A 20,538-nucleotide genomic window follows, 5' to 3' on the forward strand; every position below is an offset into this window, starting at 1 on the left:
GCGATCCCCGGTGACTGGAGGAAGCAGGGGCTCTAAGGGCGTCGGGCGGGGGAAGGAGGGACAAGATGGCAGAAACTTCCTCCGCCTAGGAAGTCGCTGGGGGGAGAGGCTTTCGGTGGCCCTCAAGGGCTGAAGAAAAAAATCCGACTCAAAAGTCTTGAAACAAATACAACATTCTAAAAATGGATTAAAGGTCATTATCAATGCAATACAGGAGAGATAAAAAACACAACAGTACAAACGCTAACATTCCAAAACCTTTATTAGTGTGCAACATAGACTCTTATCTTTTGCTCCTGAAACAGACGGATGTAAATTGCAGATCATGTACTGTTAAGCAAGTTGTGATTATTTTTTAGCATTTGACTTAGCTTTGTGTAGTCCTTAACTTCTGCTAATAATGATGAAGGCATTTTTGGATAGCAGCCACTGCACACAGCAATACACTGTTGAACACTTCACTTGTTAAAAGGCAAGGGAGCAAAAGTAGGTATAGTCCACTGTACAGAAAGGCACTGTCTAGATATTTTTCAGGTTCTCATAATTATGGGGGCTGTGTTTCCCAATATTACCATACCACCTCTGTTAGCATTAATGCTGGATACAAAAGATTAACATCAGTGCTCCACCCGAGATACCAAATGTCCTTTAGCCCAAGACTTAAAAAAAAAAAAAAATACACAAATTATTTACATGTTTCAAGAAAAACCTGGAAGCATATTTTTAAGAACACTATACTCTGAGGCCCCCTTCTTCCACTGTTCCTCATTGGCCTGTAGCCTTCACAGGCAGGGGGATTACATGTCATGAACAACAAAATTACCCCATTGCACTTGTCTTTTCCAGCATGTCAATCCCTTTCGAAGAGGGTAAGTGCTGCTAAGGAAAGTTTAAGAACTGTATTCACTATGTGAAAAATGTAAGCAAAACTTTATAGGGCGGGTTTGCTACCGCCATGAAAAAGTCCTGACAATATACATTTGTTACAAATATAGTGCATCCTTTCCTTCCCAAAACTAAAGAAAATTCAAATAAAAATGAAAACAGTTTAATATTAAAGAAGATGAGTAGCTAGGAAAATAGCAGGTTTTCTTTTTTTAAATGTGCTTAAAACTTCCAGCTACAGAAGCTATCCCAAATAATCAGCTGCACCAGGAGCTGTAGAAGTTCTTCACAAATGATCTTTCATCCTCCAAAGAAATTTCAAGCAGCGAGATTCCAGACAAAAGTCACGGATTTGAAGACCACACCTGTAGAAGAAAAAAAAGCTGCCTTTGAAATCAAATTATTCTAATTTAAGATGAACGAGTTTTTAACATCAGAGTTTACCAATCTTTTTTTGGCCATGACCACATGGTTGCTCCTATAGAATTCCTGGCTACCCTGTCGAGGAATATCAGAAACACTGTCCCAGGATTACGACCCTGAATGTAGCATACATGACCCCATTTGGCAATGAAACTGAGTTTGAGAAGGCTTGATAGGGCAGAAATCCTGATCCACCAACTGATTCCCATTTTCCAAGTAATCAGCAATTCCTTGTCTCCTTTGTGGCTCACTATCTAATAGAAAAACTACTGGACTGGGTGTATGTTTGGATGTGTGTCTCCAGGCACAATAGCCTGCATAAAATGGAGCATCTATAGTTGCCCCACGGTTGATTACTCAAAATATCTTTTCTCAGGTTGTGCCAAGTGTTTTCCTTTTTGCCAAGTATTACCCAAACATCAAATTTTACAACTGTAGCTATCTGGGAATATCCCTCTCCTCTCTCCCTCCCCCAAATCAAATGTCTTCACATACTAAAGGTTAGACAGATATTAGATTGCAGGATGCTATCGTGATAAGTTCAATAAAATAAAGGTAGACAGAATTTATCCAGATAACAAACAAATCTTGAAATTTAGAGAGATCATGAAGATAACTAAGAAAGGATGCTGTGGTTAACTGGGCAGGAAGGTGCCTACTCCTGACCTATTTTAAAAAGGAGATTCAAAGGAAAAACAGCAAAGGCAACCTCTGTGTTCTATAAATTTATTGATTTAAAGACTTGACACATTATGTTTCGGCCTGCATCAGGAATCTTGATGAAAGATGGTTTTCATTCAGTAATCCTCTGACATCTTATGAAGTTGAAAAACAAAATCCTAAGGACTAATATAGCCAATAAATGTCCAAAACAATCTAAATAAAGAATTGGCTAAACAGTCTTCATCCCTTGAAGGGAATGTAAGGGCTAGAAACTGATCATTTAAATAATGGACATCAGTATGAGCCTTTCAAGGATAAATGAGGGAATATAGGCTCGGGAAATAACTCATAGGTGACTAGCACCAGACATAAGTCTAAATAAGAATTGCCCCATATATCATTTAGTCCTTTTCAATATAACCACTCTAACCAATGTGAATATACGATGAATGCCTTATTAACATTACCATCAAGGGAGAAGACTTATGTCTGGTGCTAGTCACCTATGAGTTATTTCCCGAGTCTATATTCCCTCGTTTATCCTTGAAAGGCTCATACTGATGTCCATTATTTAAATGATCAGTTTCTAGCCCTTACATTCCCTTTAAGGGATGAAGACTGTTTAGCCAATTCTTTGTTTAGATCTTATGAGGTTGAACACACTCGGTACTATGTTGTTTGGAATCCCAAATAATGCCCAAACGTCTTAGCATGGGTATTAGGCATAAAAGAATAATTTCTACACGTTGGGGAATTCCCTGAATGAGATTATCCCATTCTTCTACCAAATGAGCTATGTTTTATCTGGATTTACTTTTAGATTATTTTCTGTTTTATCTGGATTTACTTTTAGATTATTTCTACTCAGTAGCACTGGTAACAGATTATTATTACTGTACACTCCTAAGATCCCCTGTTTGCAGTTTCATTCACTGGATTAGTGACATAAGAACATAAGAACATAAGCAGTGCCTCCGCCGGGTCAGACCACAGGTCCATCCTGCCCAGCAGTCCGCTCCCGCGGCGGCCCAAACAGGTCACGACCAGTCAGAATCATCAGAAGGGGCTCCCTTGCCACTTTGGCTTCCCATTTGAGTCCTGCCTTCCTATCGAAGCCCTAGCCCTCCGGTCTTTCACATGCACGACCTGGTTGGTTTTTACTCATTACCTGGTTAACTTTCTATACTTGTGTTACATCCCAGCTCCTCCTTCAGTATCCCATGATCCCTTTATCCCTCAGGAATCCGTCCAATCCCTGTTTGAATCCCTGGACCGTACTCTGCCTGATCACTTCCTCCGGTAATGCATTCCAAGTGTCCACGACCCTCTGGGTGAAAAAAAACTTCCTTGCGTTTGTTTTGAACCTATCTCCCTTCAGTTTCTCAGAATGCCCCCTCGTATTAGCTGTCCCCTTCAGTCTGAAAAATCTGTCCCTATCCACCCTCTCTATGCCCCTCATGATCTTGAAGGTTTCTATCATATCTCCCCTGAGCCTCCTTTTCTCCAGTGAGAAGAGCCCCAGCCTATCCAGCCTCTCGGCGTATGGGCAGTGTTCCAGCCCTCTTACCATTCTCATTGCTCTCCTTTGGACTCTTTCAAGTACCGCCATGTCCTTCTTGAGGTGCGGCGACCAATACTGAACGCAGTATTCCAGATGTGGGCGCACCATCGCTCGATACAGTGGCATGATGACTTCCTGTGTTCTGGTTGTTATGCCCTTCTTTATGATGCCCAGCATCCTGTTGGCTTTTTTCGAGGCTGCCGCGCACTGTGCAGATGGCTTCAGTGATGCATCCACCAGCACACCCAAGTCTCTCTCGAGTCTGCTGTCTCCCAACAATACCCCCCCCAATTTGTAGCTGAACAGCGGGTTCTTTTTCCCTATATGCATGACCTTGCATTTGTCCACGTTGAAGCGCATTTGCCATTTGTTTGCCCAGTCTTCCAGCTTGTCCAGGTCCCTTTGCAGGTCCTCACACTCCTCCCTGGTCCTAACTCTGCCGCACAGTTTGGTATCGTCTGCGAATTTTATAACCTCACACTTTACCTCCCTTTCCAGGTCATTGATGAATATATTAAAGAGTAACGGCCCCAGCACCGATCCCTGTGGCACACCGCTCGTGACTCCCCGCCAGTCAGAATATTGACCCTTTACTCCGACCCTCTGCAGTCTACCTGATAACCAGTGCTTGATCCATCTGTGCACATCCCCTCCCACCCCGTGGCTCCACAGCTTCTTAAGTAGCCTTTCATGTGGCACCTTGTCGAAAGCCTTTTGAAAATCGAGGTAAATGATGTCTATGGGCTCCCCATTGTCCACCCGACTGCTTATTCCCTCAAAGAAGTACAGAAGGTTCGTTAGGCATGGTCTTCCCTTGCAGAATCCGTGCTGGCTTGTTCTCAGTAGGCCATTCCTCTCGATGTGCTCGCAAATGCCGTCCTTGATCATAGCTTCCACCATCTTCCCTATAATTGAAGTCAGGCTCACCGGCCTGTAGTTCCCGGGGTCACCCCTCGATCCCTTCTTGAAGATAGGTGTGACATTTGCCACTTTCCAGTCCTCTGGTACCTCACCAGTTTTCAAGGATAGGTTGCAAACATGTTGGATTGTGCCCGCTATTTCCTGTCTTAGTTCCTTCAGAACCCTTGGGTGGATCCCGTCCGGGCCCGGTGATTTGCCACATTTTAATCTGTCTATCTGTTTGAGGACATCCTCCTTACTTACCTCTATGTGCTCTAATTTTTCAGCCTGTCCCCCACTCATGAGCTCCTCTGAGTCCGGTATATTAGTTGTGTCTTCGCTCGTGAAAACAGACGAGAAGAACGTGTTCAACCTCTCAGCTACCTCTTTATCCTCCTTAATCACTCCCTTCCTGTCCCCATCGTCCAACGGCCCCACCTCCTCTCTCGCTGGTCGCTTTCCCTTAACGTAACTGAAGAATGCCTTGAAGTTTTTCGTCTCCCTGGCCAGCCCCTCTTCGTATTTCCCCTTTGCTTTTTTTACCTCTCGGTGGCATTCCTTTTGGCATTTCCTATGCGTCTGGTGATTTTCCTCTGTTGGGTCCTTTTTCCACCTCCCGAAAGATACTTTTTTGTCCTTTATCGCCCTTTTTACTTCTGTTGACATCCAAACCGGGTCCTTTGATCGTTTGTTCTTGCAGCCTTTCCTGAAATTGGGGACGTACATTCTCTGCGCTTTCTGCAGGGTGTCCCTGAATAGGGTCCAGGCGCTTCCCACAATCTCCATCCTAAAGATGTTTCTGAGCTTCCTCCCCACCATTTCCCTCATAGCAGCATAGTTCCCTTTCTTGAAGTTCAGCGCAGTTGTTGCAGTCCTCCTAACCACGGGTGTCCCTCTTTCTAGTGTGAATCTAATCATGTTATGATCACTGTTGCCTAGTGGTCCTCCCACTTCTACCCCTCTCGCTGGCCCCCCTAATCCGTTTAGGATGAGGTCGAGAGTAGCACCCCCTCACGTCGGTTCTTTGACTAGTTGCTCCATGAAGCAGTCTTTCACCGCTTCTACAAATCCTGTCTCCCTAGTGCAGTTGGAGTGACCCGTACTCCAATCTATCCCCGGGTAGTTGAAGTCCCCCATCACTGTTACACTTCCAGTCCTGCACTCCTGTCTCAATTCCGCTTCCAAGTCATGTCCGACTCCCTCTGGCATGCCAGGTGGTCGATAGTACAGCCCCAGTTTTATGGCCGCACCCTTGTTTCTCGGTAATTTGACCCATAGCGATTCCAGCCCCTCTGTCTTCGTTGCCATATCCATCCCGATCGAGTGGATAGAGTCCTTTATATATAGTGCTATGCCTCCCCCCCTCTTGTGGGTCCTCTCCCTCCTATAGAGCTTGTACCCCGGCAGCGCTACATCCCATTGGTTTTCCTCTGTCCACCAGGTTTCTACAATTCCAATTATATCCAGGTCCTCCTCCCTGGCCACGACTTCTAGTTCACCCATCTTGGCCGTGAGGCTTCTTGCATTTGCGTATAAGCACCGCAGGTCCCGTCGTTTTTCTTCCACCTCTGCATTTATCTGGGCCACTTGCCCTTGGATTTCTGGCAGTTTTCCCGCTCTCTGCGCTTCTGCTTTGCCCTCAGCCTTTACCCTCTTAGCTTTCAGTTTCCCCACATTCCTGCCACCCCACTTCCCTGCTTTTCCTCTGGGATTTCTAGCCCTACCGGCCCCCTCCTGGGCTATCACCCCTTGAGCCTCTGTTTGATCCCCCTCGCCTTGTGGTACCTCTATATTACTCTCGTCTTTCGCCCTCATGCCACCCAGTCCCCCTGTGTCCCCATGCCCCTTAGTCTTCTCCCAGCAAGCTCCCTTTACCTGATGTTTCCCTCGCTGTCTGATTTTGAGATCTTCCGGTCCCTCTGCTTCCTCCCTGCAGTCAGCCCAACTACCTGGTGACTGCACAGACAGCCAAGTGAGCAGAAGACAGCTGTGTGTTTGTTCATTTCTGTTTTATTTAGTGATGTTTTGAATATGAATTTGATATGGTATGTTTCTATTTGTAAGGTGCTCTGTTGCTTACTTTGTGAAAGGCAGTATAGCAAATATTTTAACACATTAGAACTAAACTACTTGAAGTACTGTAACTGTGGAAGTTCTAATATGGGGTAACAGCAACATCCCTAAGTTTTTGCTTGGTGAATAGACTGCAAACCATTTTTGGACCTGTCCGAATGGGATCTCTGCTACTCTATGCACAGGGATATGTCCTATGAGTTATTTATTCATTCAATTTTCTATACCGTTCGCCCATGGGATCTCAGAATGGTTTACCCAAATTTATTCAGGGACTCAAGCATTTTTCCCTAGGAAGCCATTTACAAACCCAGCAGTGAGAGGTCTGCACACTAGCTTAGGCAGAGAAAAGGGAGAAAAGTAGAGTCTATAATTGATCTATAGTCAGAAGCCACACTAAACACACAGTAGACCATGAATTAGTATTTTATCCTATATTGAGTTGAGCTGTGTATCTCAGAAAATTAAAAGCAAACTCTGGCGAGCAGCTACTTTGTTTCTGGAGTGTGTTTTCAGTGCCATCAAGGGTCTATTTTATCAATTACAAGAATAAAACTTCAGCTTCCACCCCTGTATCTGGGACCGGCTGTGTTACAAATATTATAGATTTGGAAAAAAATACTCTTACCTAACAAGTTTAACTTGTACTTGTCTTTATGGAATCTGGTTTTGCTGAAGAGGACTGTTCTTTTACCTGAAACAGAACCAACACAATCACCAACATTGAAAAATAAGGCATCTGTTTACTAAGTTGCCTAATGGCAATACAAAATGCAAGGGGAGTTTTTCTTTTAACCAAAAATGCAAGTTAAATAATGAATAGCACAGCTTGTACAGTTTGCCTAAAGAAATAGTGTTGCCATAAGAGCACAGACCTGGTAATGTGGGAGCCAGTTCTCCCTGGGAGTAAGTTAAAAAGGCCAGTGCAGTAACAAAGGATACCCTCTCCTTATTGTTTTTCCCTTATTTGTTCTTTCCTTTATTGATTGTAGTTCTCCCCTTTTTCCTCTTGTTACTTTTCTTTGACTGATGTATGTATGTTTGTTTTTACTGACATGTTTTTACGGACAAATCCCCTGTAATGATATGTTCTGTTTTTAATCAATTGTTTTTATGTCATTGTACGCTGATAATGAATTTTATTGTACACCGCTTTGAATTTTAGATTAAGCGGTATAACAAATTTTTAATAAACTTGATGACTGCCCCCCTCCCTCCCACTTGATCCTTTAAAACATAATTGCCACTCTTCACCCTCTTATTTGGCAGTTTGACCTCCTAGTAGTAGTACATCAAGATTACCACTGGGGACAGTAGGAGCCATTTGTATTGAGGCAGTGACCAATGATTGTTTTTGTCCTCTAAGGCCCACCAGGGAGACCCTGGTACAAGAAGAGCTGAGGTATGATTGAGCTATTTAAGGATCAGATGGAGGGGGATTATGAGCTGTTCTTTTAGAATTGGGATTCAAGGGGATGGTACAGATGAGTCTTGCATGCTTAAATTAATTGAAGATCTGAGGAGTGGGGACGGAGCTATTTGGTTTTAATGGATCAGGGAGTAGGGAGCTATTTCCTATTTATCTTCCAGCTGACCCTTGTGCTAATGCAAGACTACCGCTAGAAGTCATGGCTTTCATTTTGAATCTGGAGACAGCATGGCATTATTAAGGTAGGCCCAAAGATGGGGACTACTTTGGGAGTGGTGTTGATACTTAGGGGGGTTCTGGGGAATGGATGCTTGCAGAGAGCCCTCAGAAACAATGGACTGTCTCCCCCCACATAGTACATTGCTCCAAGGAGTATAATATAATTGGGATAAGGCAGAGTAGACTTCTATGTTTCTTACACATGAATTTGACTTGAAGGTATTTGCTTTAGCATTTGTTCCATTTAATTGTATAATTATGAGGTTTCATTAGGTGAAACCTATTTCCAACACACATGAAATTCTGCAGCGATAGTTATTTACTATTTTTCCAGCATGTTGTCCAAGGATTCCCATTTCCTTCCAACCTGCTCATCTTCATTCCTCCTCCATAATGTTTGTTTAAATGAAGATATTGTAATGAAGAAAAAAACAGAAATAATACTTGAAACGTGTTCTTTTATAACACGTATTTATTTTTCCACATAGTCACCACTATTCGCCACAAATTTCTGCCAATGATGGTCAAGTTTTTGAAAGCTGTTATAGAACTGTACATCTTGTCTCTTGAACCAGTTGCTCAGAGTCCTTTCCATCTCTTCATCTGAGACTAACAGATGCCCCCAAGGATATTCTTTCAATTTTGGAAAAAGATGAAAATCATATGGTGCTAAATATCGGCTGTATGGTTGATGGGGTAAGACCAAGACCCATCTTCCCAACTGCCTCTGTGGTATTTTGTTCTGGGTGAGGCCTAGGACCATCACGTTGCAAAAAAATTTCCTTTTTGTGCTTCCTAAGTCTTCTCAATCATTTTTCCCAAAGTTTTCAGGGTTGCAAGTGTAACTCTCTGAGTTGATGGTTTGTACCATGTTCGAGGAAATCCATGTGAGCAACACCAAAGACTGTAACCACGATTATTCCTGCAGAAGGTTGTGTTTTGAAAATGAACCTTTGTGGCGATACTTCATGGATTGGCACTTTGTTTCTGGCTCATAATGATAAGCCCACATTTCATCAGCTGCCATGATCTTCTGAAGAAATTCCTCATCTTCATTCTCATATCAGGACAACAATTAATGCAATATTTCACATCTTGAAGCTTTCATTTCTGCAATCAGCATGTAAGGAATCTATCACAAACCTTACATTAATGATATTCTTGGATATCTAAACTCACAGTGTCCTGTGAAATGCCATGTGTGTCAGCAATTTCCCTTTGAGAGATTCTCCAATTGTTCTTTACAAGTTTCTTGACCTCATCTATTACAGTCATGGGTCGTCCACTATGATTTTGATCACACAAATCAGCCCTTCCTGGTCCACAATCTTTACATTTTTTTGGCCTCATAATGTATAATACCTCAACACAGTCATCCCCATAAACAACCGGCATGTGGTAATGAATTTCAATTGAAGGGATTCTTTCAACAGTCAGAAAGAATATCATGGCATATTGCTTAAATTGTGCCAATGAGTGCTCACTGCATGCTTCTATTTCAGAAGCAATGACAAAACAGTCTCTTCACACAGATACTTCTTGTCAACTGAGGTAAGAGAAGAGATTTCAAAGATCAAATGAACACATGTAACACATCAATACTGGAGGCATTACTTTTCATTCAGCCCTCATACAATAGCAGCTACATGGGTTAGTGATTAGTTATATTTTGCCTTTAAAAATAAAAACAAACTTTTAGTTCACATAACGGAGCCTGGCACTTTTAGACACTTTTAGAAACTTTGGTGATTTTTCAGGGTTTAAGTTAAACTTATCTAAGTTTGAAGCTTTATTAAGTTCAGACTCACTGTGAATGCATTGGGAAGATGCATTCGCACTGAAATGGGCTCCAAGGTCTTTTCACTATTTTAGGATAATTTTGACTATGGAGATCTCCTGTTTGCATAGACTAAATGTGGATAAATTGTTAGATGAGATTAGAAAATAATTAGATAGCTGGAGTTACCTTCCACTGTCTTTATCTGGGAGGAAATGTTTGTATAAAATGATGGTGCTCCCAAGATGGCTTTACATGTTACAGACTGCCATTACGGGGTATCTAGGAAGGATATTCATTTATTTCTTAGCAACTTCTCAAACTTCTTTTTGACACTGGCAGAATAAGTTTCATACATTAATGTTATGAGAATCAAGAGATGCTCGTAAATTTTCTAGGACATAAAAAGCATTTTTGTTGATTTGGAATACTCCTTGTCATCCAGAGCATGCAGTTTGACGCTAAATTGCTTTCAGATTAGGGAGTTACATATGTTAGAAGTTATTTAATGTGTCGCATGCTACAGAGGGAGGGAGTGTATAGAGAGGGATAAGGTATAAGTATTTTCTGAGTTTATGATGGGGGTTATAAGAGTCAAAACCATTGATCATTTGGTATGCTTTTTTTAGTATAATGTGTTTACGCTATGGCGGTTTGTATGGGGGGTTGAGGAGAAGGGAATATGTGAGGAGCAAACACTGGAGAAAAAATTTTATGTACAGTTTCCATTTTGTATTATTGTAATTTCGTCTAACAATAATAAGCTTTTATTGATCATGACAGGAGTCGCCATACAACAAATCACATTTAATTGGAAGAACTGGAATAGACTCAATTATTGCTTCTGGTGGAATTCATTATGTCACATCTATAAAATGGAAAGAGCAATTGCTATACAAAGAGGGAACTATAATAATTTTAATAAAATCTGGGGGCCATTGACAAGATATTGTAATGAATAAATACCATTTTTCCATTATAAATGCAATAAGAAGGAAGGGTTGGGGAGGGATTTTATAATTTTATTAAATATTTAGAACAATAATAAAGAATATTGTATATGAGTTTTGTGAACACATAGGTTATAGTTGGATTGGGAGGGAATGGGTTAAAAATTGTAATGTTTTAATGTTGAATATGATAGAAATTCAAGTGTTGTATTCAATTCAATTTAACTGTTATCTATTGTTACACTTGTAAGATGTAAAATTAATAAGGATTAAAAAAAAACCCAACGTATAATAAAAAAATTAGTTTCTTCCCCAATGTAACTAATGATGTAAAATATGGGCATGAAAAGAGTCTATCATAAATGTAACCTTCACTACCTTTGCAGGATCCGCAGGTTTCCCAACATCCTTAACTGATGGTTTACAGGCCTGATCAGTGGAGAGCTTTGTGGCTTTTTCCGAAGTAGGCTTAGTGGCTGTTTCAGTGACGGGTTTGGGGGTTATGATGTCCTTTCCACTCTTGTCCTACATCAAAAACAGTTAAGTGCAAAATTTTTAAAAACCCAGAACAAATACCAGTTTTGCTGGGTGGATTAATGATACTTATTGAACATGGCCAAGAAAAGGAATTATATACCAAGACAACCTCTGGGGTGGTAGGATAGCTCATGATCCGGTCTACTTCAAAATAGTTGAAATGTGTTATCAGTCATAAATGTCTAAAAAGAAAAGTTATATTCATACTATTGAAATACGATTTACAAAGGTGCCAATTTTCATAAAGTTCAGGCCAAAGTAGACTGATCTGAACAACGGTTAAGAAAAAAATCCAGTACTAATTAGGCATCAAAATCATTCACTGAACATGCAAAGCTATGGAGTAATTTCATAAGCAGCGAGCACATAAATCAGTTTTATACTTGCTCAGCTAGACACTTACAAATTCATAGGATGCGACGCTCAGAACTAACTATGGAAAGAATGGGGGTTTAAGATATGGCTTTGGTCAAAGGGATTTCTTTGCAGAAGACCCGGGAGTCATTTTGCGATACACTTACACCAATAGCTCGTAGTAGAGTTTTAAAAAATGTAGTATCTTATCTATTTTATACTTCAGGAACTTGACTGTATGAACTCATCTAGGGTCTTCGTAAGTTTACAATCTGAAGTTAACTGTAACTGTTATTGATAGGTAGATTATTTCTCTTTTATTTCTGTCAGCAAACTATCATTGTGCTCGTTTCTAATTCCATGATTGTATCTGTATCTTTCTTGTTCCAATAGAAATGATAGAAACATGATGGCATCAACAAAAGTTTGATTCAATGGATGCTTCAGAGAGAGTGATAAAGCTCTACCCATACCAACTTCAAGTTGTTCAAAAACTTCAAACTCATGTGGAAATGTGTGAATCATTCCTGCACCATTACCAAAATGACCCTCAGCTCTTGGAAAACTTATGGTTCAGCTTATCTTTCATCTCTCTGGTCAGGTTAACCGACACAACTGTTGAATTTGGAGAAAAATCAAACCCAGAAGAAATTCTTAAGCATGAACAACTCTCCAAAGCTAGTGGTTTGGTGTGTAATGTCTAGCACTGGGCTGACTGGACCATTTTTTCTTCTGTGATGCATCCGATAACACGACCAGCATTACAGGGGAAAATTACCTGGAGATGCTGCAAGAATTTACTGTGCCACAACTTCAAGCGAGAAGTGACCTTGCTAATATCTTTTTTCAGCAAGTTGGAGCCCATCCCCACTTTGCAAAGTTAGAGATTTCCTGAATATCAAGTTTCCTGACCGATGGATCGGTCAAAGGGGTCCTCTCAAATGGGCTCTGGAGCTCCCCTGACTTTACACCTTGAGACATTTTTTTGTGGGGCTATATGAAAAGCAAGGTGTATGCCACTAAGCCCCGTAATCTATCACAGTTTGAGGAAAGAATATACACAGCCTGCAGCGAGGTCGGGGAAGAGATACTGCAAAATGTCAGAGGATTGCATCCGAAGGTGGCTGAAAGTTATCGCAAATGGAGGCGCTCATGTGGAGGTATACAACAAGTCTTCGAGGTGTTGGAACGTGATGGCAGGCCTAGCAAGTAAAATTGCAACAACTCTTTTGTTGATGCTAAGAATATGAATAAACTCAGTTTCTTGTGTAATTTTTAAGAATTTATTAAAAGTGTATAGTAACTTTTGGGGCACCCTGTATTTATGATGTCTTACAAATTCCCTGACTGTATAATCTAATATTTTAGCTTTAACATTTGCAAAGTAATTCAGCCAAAAATATTTTCTTAGAATTCCTAATTTTTTGACTAGTCAGCTTTAACCCATTCTCAATCTGTCCAAACTCCACTCTCATTTCCTCTCTGCTCTCGGCCTACTGGAATTGACATCTGTCCAGTGCCCCACTCTCGCTGATTGTTTGCAGCAGGCTCCTGCTCTCTTATTCCTGTATCCGCTTCATGTACTTTAAAACCTTCTTTGTACCTATCTTCGCTGATTGTCCAGCTCCTCTTATTGTGAACCGCCTCGAACTACAATGGCTTTGGTGGTATATAAGAATAAAATTATTATTAAGATGGGGAGAAAGGCTGGGGCACTATGGGCTTTCACTCATGGATCCTGGAGATTCCCCCTTTTTTTTTTCCAGTCTAGACTGACAGTCAGTCCTCTCATAGAAGCAAAGATCACGTTCTGTGCCCGTCTGTCTGCTTGTAGATTTTTCTACTGAGTGATCATAATAAATCTCTTTCTGTCAGGGGACTGTGATTACTACCCTTATAACACTGCCTGCCCTTGCTCGCTCAAGAAACAGGACCCCAGAAGAACTTGAACTTTGGTCTTCCATTCTACTAAGCAGGTCACAAGAATTTCTCTTTCAGTGGAAAAAAAAAAAATACCGAGTGAGGTATAGGGCTGTATAAACAAACATTTCCCTTTGGAACCCTCCATTTTCAAAGCAATCCATCCAAACCATTTTACTGTTAACAAGTAGGGGGCAGCAGAGTATCTTTTTGGATAGAGGGGCCAAACAAATCAATATTCAGCACCACACCACGTTTTCAAGATGTTGACACTGTTTATGACAACAGGACCAAAATTGAAGCCAAAAACATTTGCTGTCCACAGATCTGAATCACAGGATTAGGTGCAATAACATTCCAACTTGATTTGGAGAAGTATGAGCTACATTCAGGTAAGGCTAACCATAACATACATTTTCTTTTATATCGCAAGTTTCAGCAAGGATTCAATGCGGTTTACAATAAGATTTCTCAACAGTGATCATGGACAATGAGTTATAGATTGAAGAGGTAGAATGCCTTTGCATTTCAAGCTAAAGTTTCAAGAGAAGCGATGAGTCTTTAGCATTTTCCTAAGTTAACACTGTGCTCAATAGTACATAAGATTAGGAGGAAAAGGAAGGGAGCAAGAGCGGGAAAAATATGACGGCTACCTTCCTTTGGAAATTACTGAAATGCAAGAACTCGCGCTAAATGCAGACAGGCCAAAATTCTATATATGGTGCTGAAAATTTGTGCCAATAAAATTTTGTGCTACGCGTTATTCTCTAACGCATTTGGCGCCAAGATCCGTACCCAATTTTAAGTGTAAGGATTTACAGCAAGAAAAACTGATGCAAATTCTCATGCCTAAATTGGGTGCAGATCTCTCTTATTCTATAAAACTGCATGTTAATTCCATGAATGGCCTGATCCACCCATGCATACCATGGCTATGCCTCCTTTTCAGATCTGAAATGTGCATGTAATTTTTAATTAATGCCAATTAGCGCCCAATTATTGCTACTAATTGGCTTATTGTTCAATTAAATTACATACAGGAACTGGGCGCACACCCAAACTTCCACATGGAATTTTGAACGCCATATTCAGAATTAGGCCAATAATACGCAGACTCCTGAGAATTGTACCTTTGATGGGTGTTCAGATGTTTTGGTTGTTTCCGATACAGCAGGAACTGATGAACAAAAATCAAACTCCTCTGAAAGAGCATCAAGAAGTGCAGAATCGTCCTGGGGGAATAGGAAAAATGAATGAGAAAGCACAAACTGCTAAGATATAGACTTGTTATATATTACAGCACAATTTTGGAATGAAGAAATACTTCCACCCAGGATGTTCAAACACGGAGTCTTTATTGGACATAACTGGACTCTACACAGCATCAGGAGTTGACCACATAGCTATTGAGTGGCTATCCAATGATTGTCCAATTAGGTAACCTGTTATAAAATTATCCCAGTAAAGCCTTGACAGACATACAGTACTACATATTCTGAACTGGGTTTTGTTTTGATTTTTAATTTATATTTTCTATAGGGTAAATGTTTTACACATCTGACCCTTAAAAAGCATATTCAGTGTTACCTTTGGTTTCTCAGGCTTCACTTCTTTTGGTACTGGTTTTTCTGTATTTCCCTGAAAAACAACATAGATTTAAACAGTGAATAAACACCTTATGAAAAAAGCGTTGTCTTATTGGGAAACACCAAAGGACCATAAAGGCCAGGATTCTGTTTCCAACATTGGCCAACCCAAAAAAAACAAGTACATGGCAAGATTCCAATGACTAAACCAGATTGTATGTTGTTTATCCTAGGAATAAAAGCAATGGATTTCCCCAAATCCATGTTAATAATGGCTTATGGACTTTTCTTTTAGAAAATTAACTAAACCTTTTTAAAATCCTGCTTTCACCACATTCTCTGGCAATGAATTCCAGAACTGTTATAGAACTCTTTTGGGCTGGTAATATCTCTTAAACTTTATCTCCCCAAACTACACTTTAGAGTAGACTACGCACCTCCCATGCTGTTTTAAAACCATGCTTTAGTCTTCTCAGTAAGACCTAATTAAGCTCTCCTAGGGTTCCTTTTACTAAGGTGTGCTAGCGTTTTTAGCGCACGGAGATTAGCGCGTACTAACCCTGCGCTACGCGGCTATAACTAATGCCAGCTCAATGCTGGCGTTAGCACCTAGTGTGCGCTACTCCGCGCGTTAATGCCCTAACTCAGCTTAGTAAAAAGAGCCCCTAGTTCTTCAAACTAAACAGTTGCATACTGAAGAGAACAAACAGCAAACATATAACATCCACTTTAGGAATTTCTCTCATCTACCACATATTGCAATTCTGTGCCTCAACAGAGAACAGCTTTAGCTGGCACAACCTTCAGTGTCAATACTGCAACTTCTAGTTCTAATGTCCTTGGTGCTGTTTAATTTTGCAGATAACTGATTTTGAATTGGAAAATAGGATTTCTCCCCCATATCATTCCAAGCAGGCAAATGGAACAAATGTTTAACCAACTTCATCTCAAACGCACTTTCATACCAAACGTTTAGAAAGTCAATAAAAACCTGTCTCTTTGACAAATTTCTCTGACCCCACCTCAACCTGATGTACTTTCAATACACTTCCAGATAAACCTGACTAAACGTAACATGCCAATGTAAATTTGAAAGTTCGCTGTAATGTCGCTGTCTGTATACAGTCTCTTCCCTTGTAAACCGCTTAGAATTGTTTATGGTATGGCGGTATATAAAAATAAAGTTGTTGTTATTATTACGTTATCCTCCAGAAGATGTCTGTATTTAGGTGGAATCGTTTCATCTCTTTCTCCCAGTTTGTCCACATGTTTGGATTTAGATTTTTCCTGGAAAAAAAAACAATGAGCACTTCTGATTATTTCATGTACTTCGAAGTTTATCTGTCAGGTGAAGACCTTGTTGTAATCTATACATTTGTTTGCTAATACAGCTGACATGATATGATTTGAAAATAAAGCTCATATTGTAGCGTTTCTATTTATCTGTTTTTCTTTTTTTTTCAGTTGGTTACTTATGTCATACTGCCCTATGTTTGGAGGTGCTAGCTTTGGCCCTACTCTCAAAATTTTCATTGTGTTTATCTCACATAGGAAATAGCTTCAGATGATACAGTTCACATCTCCACACTGGGGCATACCGAATTGCAACATGGTGATCAAGAACAAAGCTTGCAATCTGCTCCCAGGGAAGGGAAACTAAAGCTTTCAGGATGTTTCAAGATTCAAAAAGCATTATTAATTTCAATATGGCCACCTACCTTTCACGGGAGCTGTCCAGCAGCAACACACACTGTAATACACTCCTAGGCTTATTGCACTTCAGCACTCTCTAAAGATTACAATGCAATGTCATTCCTGCAGCTATGGCACTGCACCCTAACCTATTGCCAGCACACCCTTACTTACTGCATTTTACTTTGCAGAAAAGCAAGAGGCAAGCCAGCGTCTTCCTTGGGATACTGGAAGGTGCCATTTCTTCTCTAATGAATGTGATCTCAGAATTCCATTTAGCCTTTTTCTCTAGGGTCTGATGAAGCAGCTTCATGTGTATCGATCGGCTTAAGCTTAAATGTGAGTGCTAGTTGCATAAAGCATGTATGGGACAGTTATCTTAAATATGCAAGCTATTACTCAATTTGTTATTTGCTTATAGAGGAATTTGCCTGTTATGGTTACTTTGCTATGCAATTTTTTAAAATCTAAATACTGAAATCTTTAACCACAAGCATCTAAGCAAGACCTTTAATTTGACTGCTAAGATAATCATTATAAACTGTGTAGTGGCTGGCAAGATGAGAACCAGAAGATCGGAAGGGGACTGCCTCATAATTTGTCGCGTCTGTTTGTAACATTCTCATTTAGCACATTTTCTCTTTTAGAAGAGCATCCCTGTCAGCTGCATCGCTGAAGAAGTACCTCTTATAAGGATAGCCCTCTGTTTCACAATAGGTCTCTCGGAACACCCCAGAACATGGTGCTCAGTGTCCTTCCTGAGCTTACTATCCCAAGATGCACATGTCCCAGATCTATCACGTAAGAGTGCAATCAATATCAACCAAAACATCTCTACAAGAATTGTTAACTAAGCCTAAGCTTATAATCTAGATTGGTATCATCACTAGCAAACAAAAAAGTAGTTGATGGATTAATTTGCTTATGTTGGCTGTATAAAACAAAAAGAGATTCTACCTGCAATTTTGGCTCTGTTGTTTCCTCACAGGTTTTATGGGTTTTCTTGGCCTTCTTTTTTGGAGGAGAGTCCTGATCCTCTCCTTCTTCCTGGTGGGGAGTAAGAGAAGTCCATCCACATCTTTCAGTGTCATTTTTTGAGGAAGCTGCCTGCTACAGTCTTTCCCCATAAAATGCCATGGATACTTCAAGAGAGAGAGAGTATGGAAGCCCTGTGGATCTAGATGTTATCTTGCCCTCTTCTGGCAACAACTCTGCTTTCTTAAAGCAAGAATGCAAGACCTCATCCTAAAAAGTAACTTGACCAATCCAAGCTGCTATGGATATCTTAGGAAACAGAAGTATTCTTGGATGGCAAGTTAGCGCCTTTATAGTCTGTACACGGGAAATTCCATGCAACATGCAAATTCTACTTAGATACACGGCTGTTATGGTTAAAAAGGTTTTAGGAAGACAACAGAACGTCTAACGCAAGTTTGGCACTACTGAGATGAAACAATGCAAAGGAAGCTAAGACATATTGACAAAGAAGAGACTCGAAGAGGTTAATTCCATACATAGTGGGTACCTAACTGATAGGCACTCTATTTTGAAAAGCAAAGCAAATGCTTAAGCAGTCAGTCGAGTCGAACAGTTTGCATCGATTTTTTTCTCAGTGTGTCTTTCTAAATTCACACACTGGTAAGATTGTCAGAGCCAACCCATGCAAGTAGCTGATGGAAGAACGTAACTTGATCGATTGCTCGAGACCTGGAAGGCAGAGTTTTAGAATAAGATTTTGTCCAATAAGGCTCCAAGAAACCATTTTAGACTTTTCCTTTTAAACTCCAGAGCAGACTCTGGAATGATGAGTACATGATGAGGTTACATGGCATGCTCCATTGTTATCAGAAACGAGGACAGCTGTGTAGGTCAAAGGAGAAATTTATATTAATAGCGTGAAATGTTAGTGAAGATTTGTGATGAACTTACAGCTAAAAAACAAGAATCTCATGAGTTAGGTAATGGTGCATAAATTAAGATTCAAAAAATTAACAACAAAACTACATATGTTTATCTCTTTCTCATTAAGTACTTTCTTACTAATCACAGAAAAAATTATTCATACAAAATCTGGAAAAATAGTGATCCAGGCACTTCATATATTAATTTTGTCATTCATGTAGTGCCCTAAACCAGAACACAAAGCTACGAGTTCCTGCCCCAAAGATTATATGAGACAACAGAAGATACAGTGGGTTGTTCAAGCTCAAAGGAAGTATCAGTTGGTGAAGAATTTGAATTCTGATCTCCTAGCTTCTCGCCATTTTCAGTCTTCTAGCAACCCCCCCCCCCCCTGAGATTAAAAGCCTTTTTACTACTGTGCACAAATAGAAACAACTCTTGCTTCTACCCATGGTGCCTAGGACAGTTATTTATAATATTTTAAAATTGGACAGTTAGCTTTCAGGGAATTGTGACTCGTTTGCCGCAAGCAAAGAAAGCAAGTGAGACAGCCTAAAATCACACATGCAACAGAGTATACTTGCTAAGTCAAAGATCTTTCACAACTGGGGGGAAAAAAAAAAAAAAAAAGGCTAGCATTGGATTTGTTCATGGAAAGTAACTTTTGTCAGTTCCAAAAACAGACCACTCCTTTGGTGGTTCTGTGACTAAGAAATGTTGACAGAATATTGAAGTAAGCCAATACTGCTCTCCTATACAGAATTCCTGGTGCCTAATACTCTGAAGATAGGTACTGTCCACTATAACAGCAGATATCCTGCTTCAGTGGACACCTTCCTTTCACAACAATCACCCTCCTCCCACAAAGCTAACAGGGGTCAAATGTGTTTGATGGAAGCTGTAGGGGGTGCGGAGGTCACATGGATAATGCATACCAAAACAGAAAATACAAATAAACTTGTAATAAGTGCTGTGCTATTTTAACCCTTACAAATAGCTACGAATAAGTCTAGATTCACTAAGCAAACCGATCGTGTAGCGATCGGTTTGCGCTCACTTTCTGACTACAGCTCGATTCACTAACCTTCCTCCAGATCCCATCTGCACCCGATCCGATCTGCACATGCAAATGAGTAAAAACGCATGTAAATTTCTTAAGGCATCGATTCATGAAACCATTTCGTCCAAACCGACTGGCCTTTCCGATCCAAAAAGTTTCAACTGCTGAGGACCAGTTGCTTTACATCCTCTTCGACTATTCCTGCCTAGCAACTGCCGCATGTTAAGAACCCCATTAAAAATATATATCTACCCCGCAAAAAATCCAAAATATATCTAAACTTTAAATGTATGTAAACTTCCATGTACATAAGCGTTAGAAATCTTTTTTTGATTTTTTGGAATGCGCATAGAGAGCGCGGGAGTGAATCTTGGATTTGTAATGTGCATGGCGAGAAAAAGCACAGTTACTTACCGTAACAGGTGTTATCCAGGGACAGCAGGCAGATATTCTTTACGCATGGGTGACGTCACCGACGGAGCCCTCGGTACGGACCTTTTTACTAGAAAGTTCTAGTTGGCCGCACCGCACGTGCGCGAGTGCCTTCCCGCCCGACGGAGGAGAGCGTGGTCCCCAGTTAGTATAAGCCAGCTAAGAAGCCAACCCG

General features: G+C 40.5%; 1 protein-coding gene across 5 annotated transcripts in view; it reads right to left on the reverse strand.

Annotated features, from left to right (window-relative positions):
• Positions 1-244: 244 nt before the first annotated feature.
• Positions 245-20,538, reverse strand: part of CAST (calpastatin) — a 285,855-nt gene continuing 265,561 nt past the window's right edge. For all 5 annotated transcript variants that reach the window (XM_033914801.1, XM_033914972.1, XM_033914887.1 and 2 more), the window contains 6 exons: positions 16,478-16,564; positions 15,279-15,329; positions 14,822-14,923; positions 11,259-11,405; positions 7,134-7,199; positions 245-1,250 (listed from right to left, as the gene is read on the reverse strand). In XM_033914801.1, coding sequence (XP_033770692.1) covers positions 7,143-7,199; positions 11,259-11,405; positions 14,822-14,923; positions 15,279-15,329; positions 16,478-16,564 — 444 coding nt within the window. In that variant the 3' untranslated portion in view covers positions 245-1,250; positions 7,134-7,142. The remainder of the gene's footprint in view (positions 1,251-7,133; positions 7,200-11,258; positions 11,406-14,821; positions 14,924-15,278; positions 15,330-16,477; positions 16,565-20,538) is intronic.

This window comes from Geotrypetes seraphini, chromosome 1 (assembly GCF_902459505.1).
Source record: "Geotrypetes seraphini chromosome 1, aGeoSer1.1, whole genome shotgun sequence".
Classification (NCBI taxonomy): Eukaryota; Metazoa; Chordata; class Amphibia; order Gymnophiona; family Dermophiidae; genus Geotrypetes; species Geotrypetes seraphini.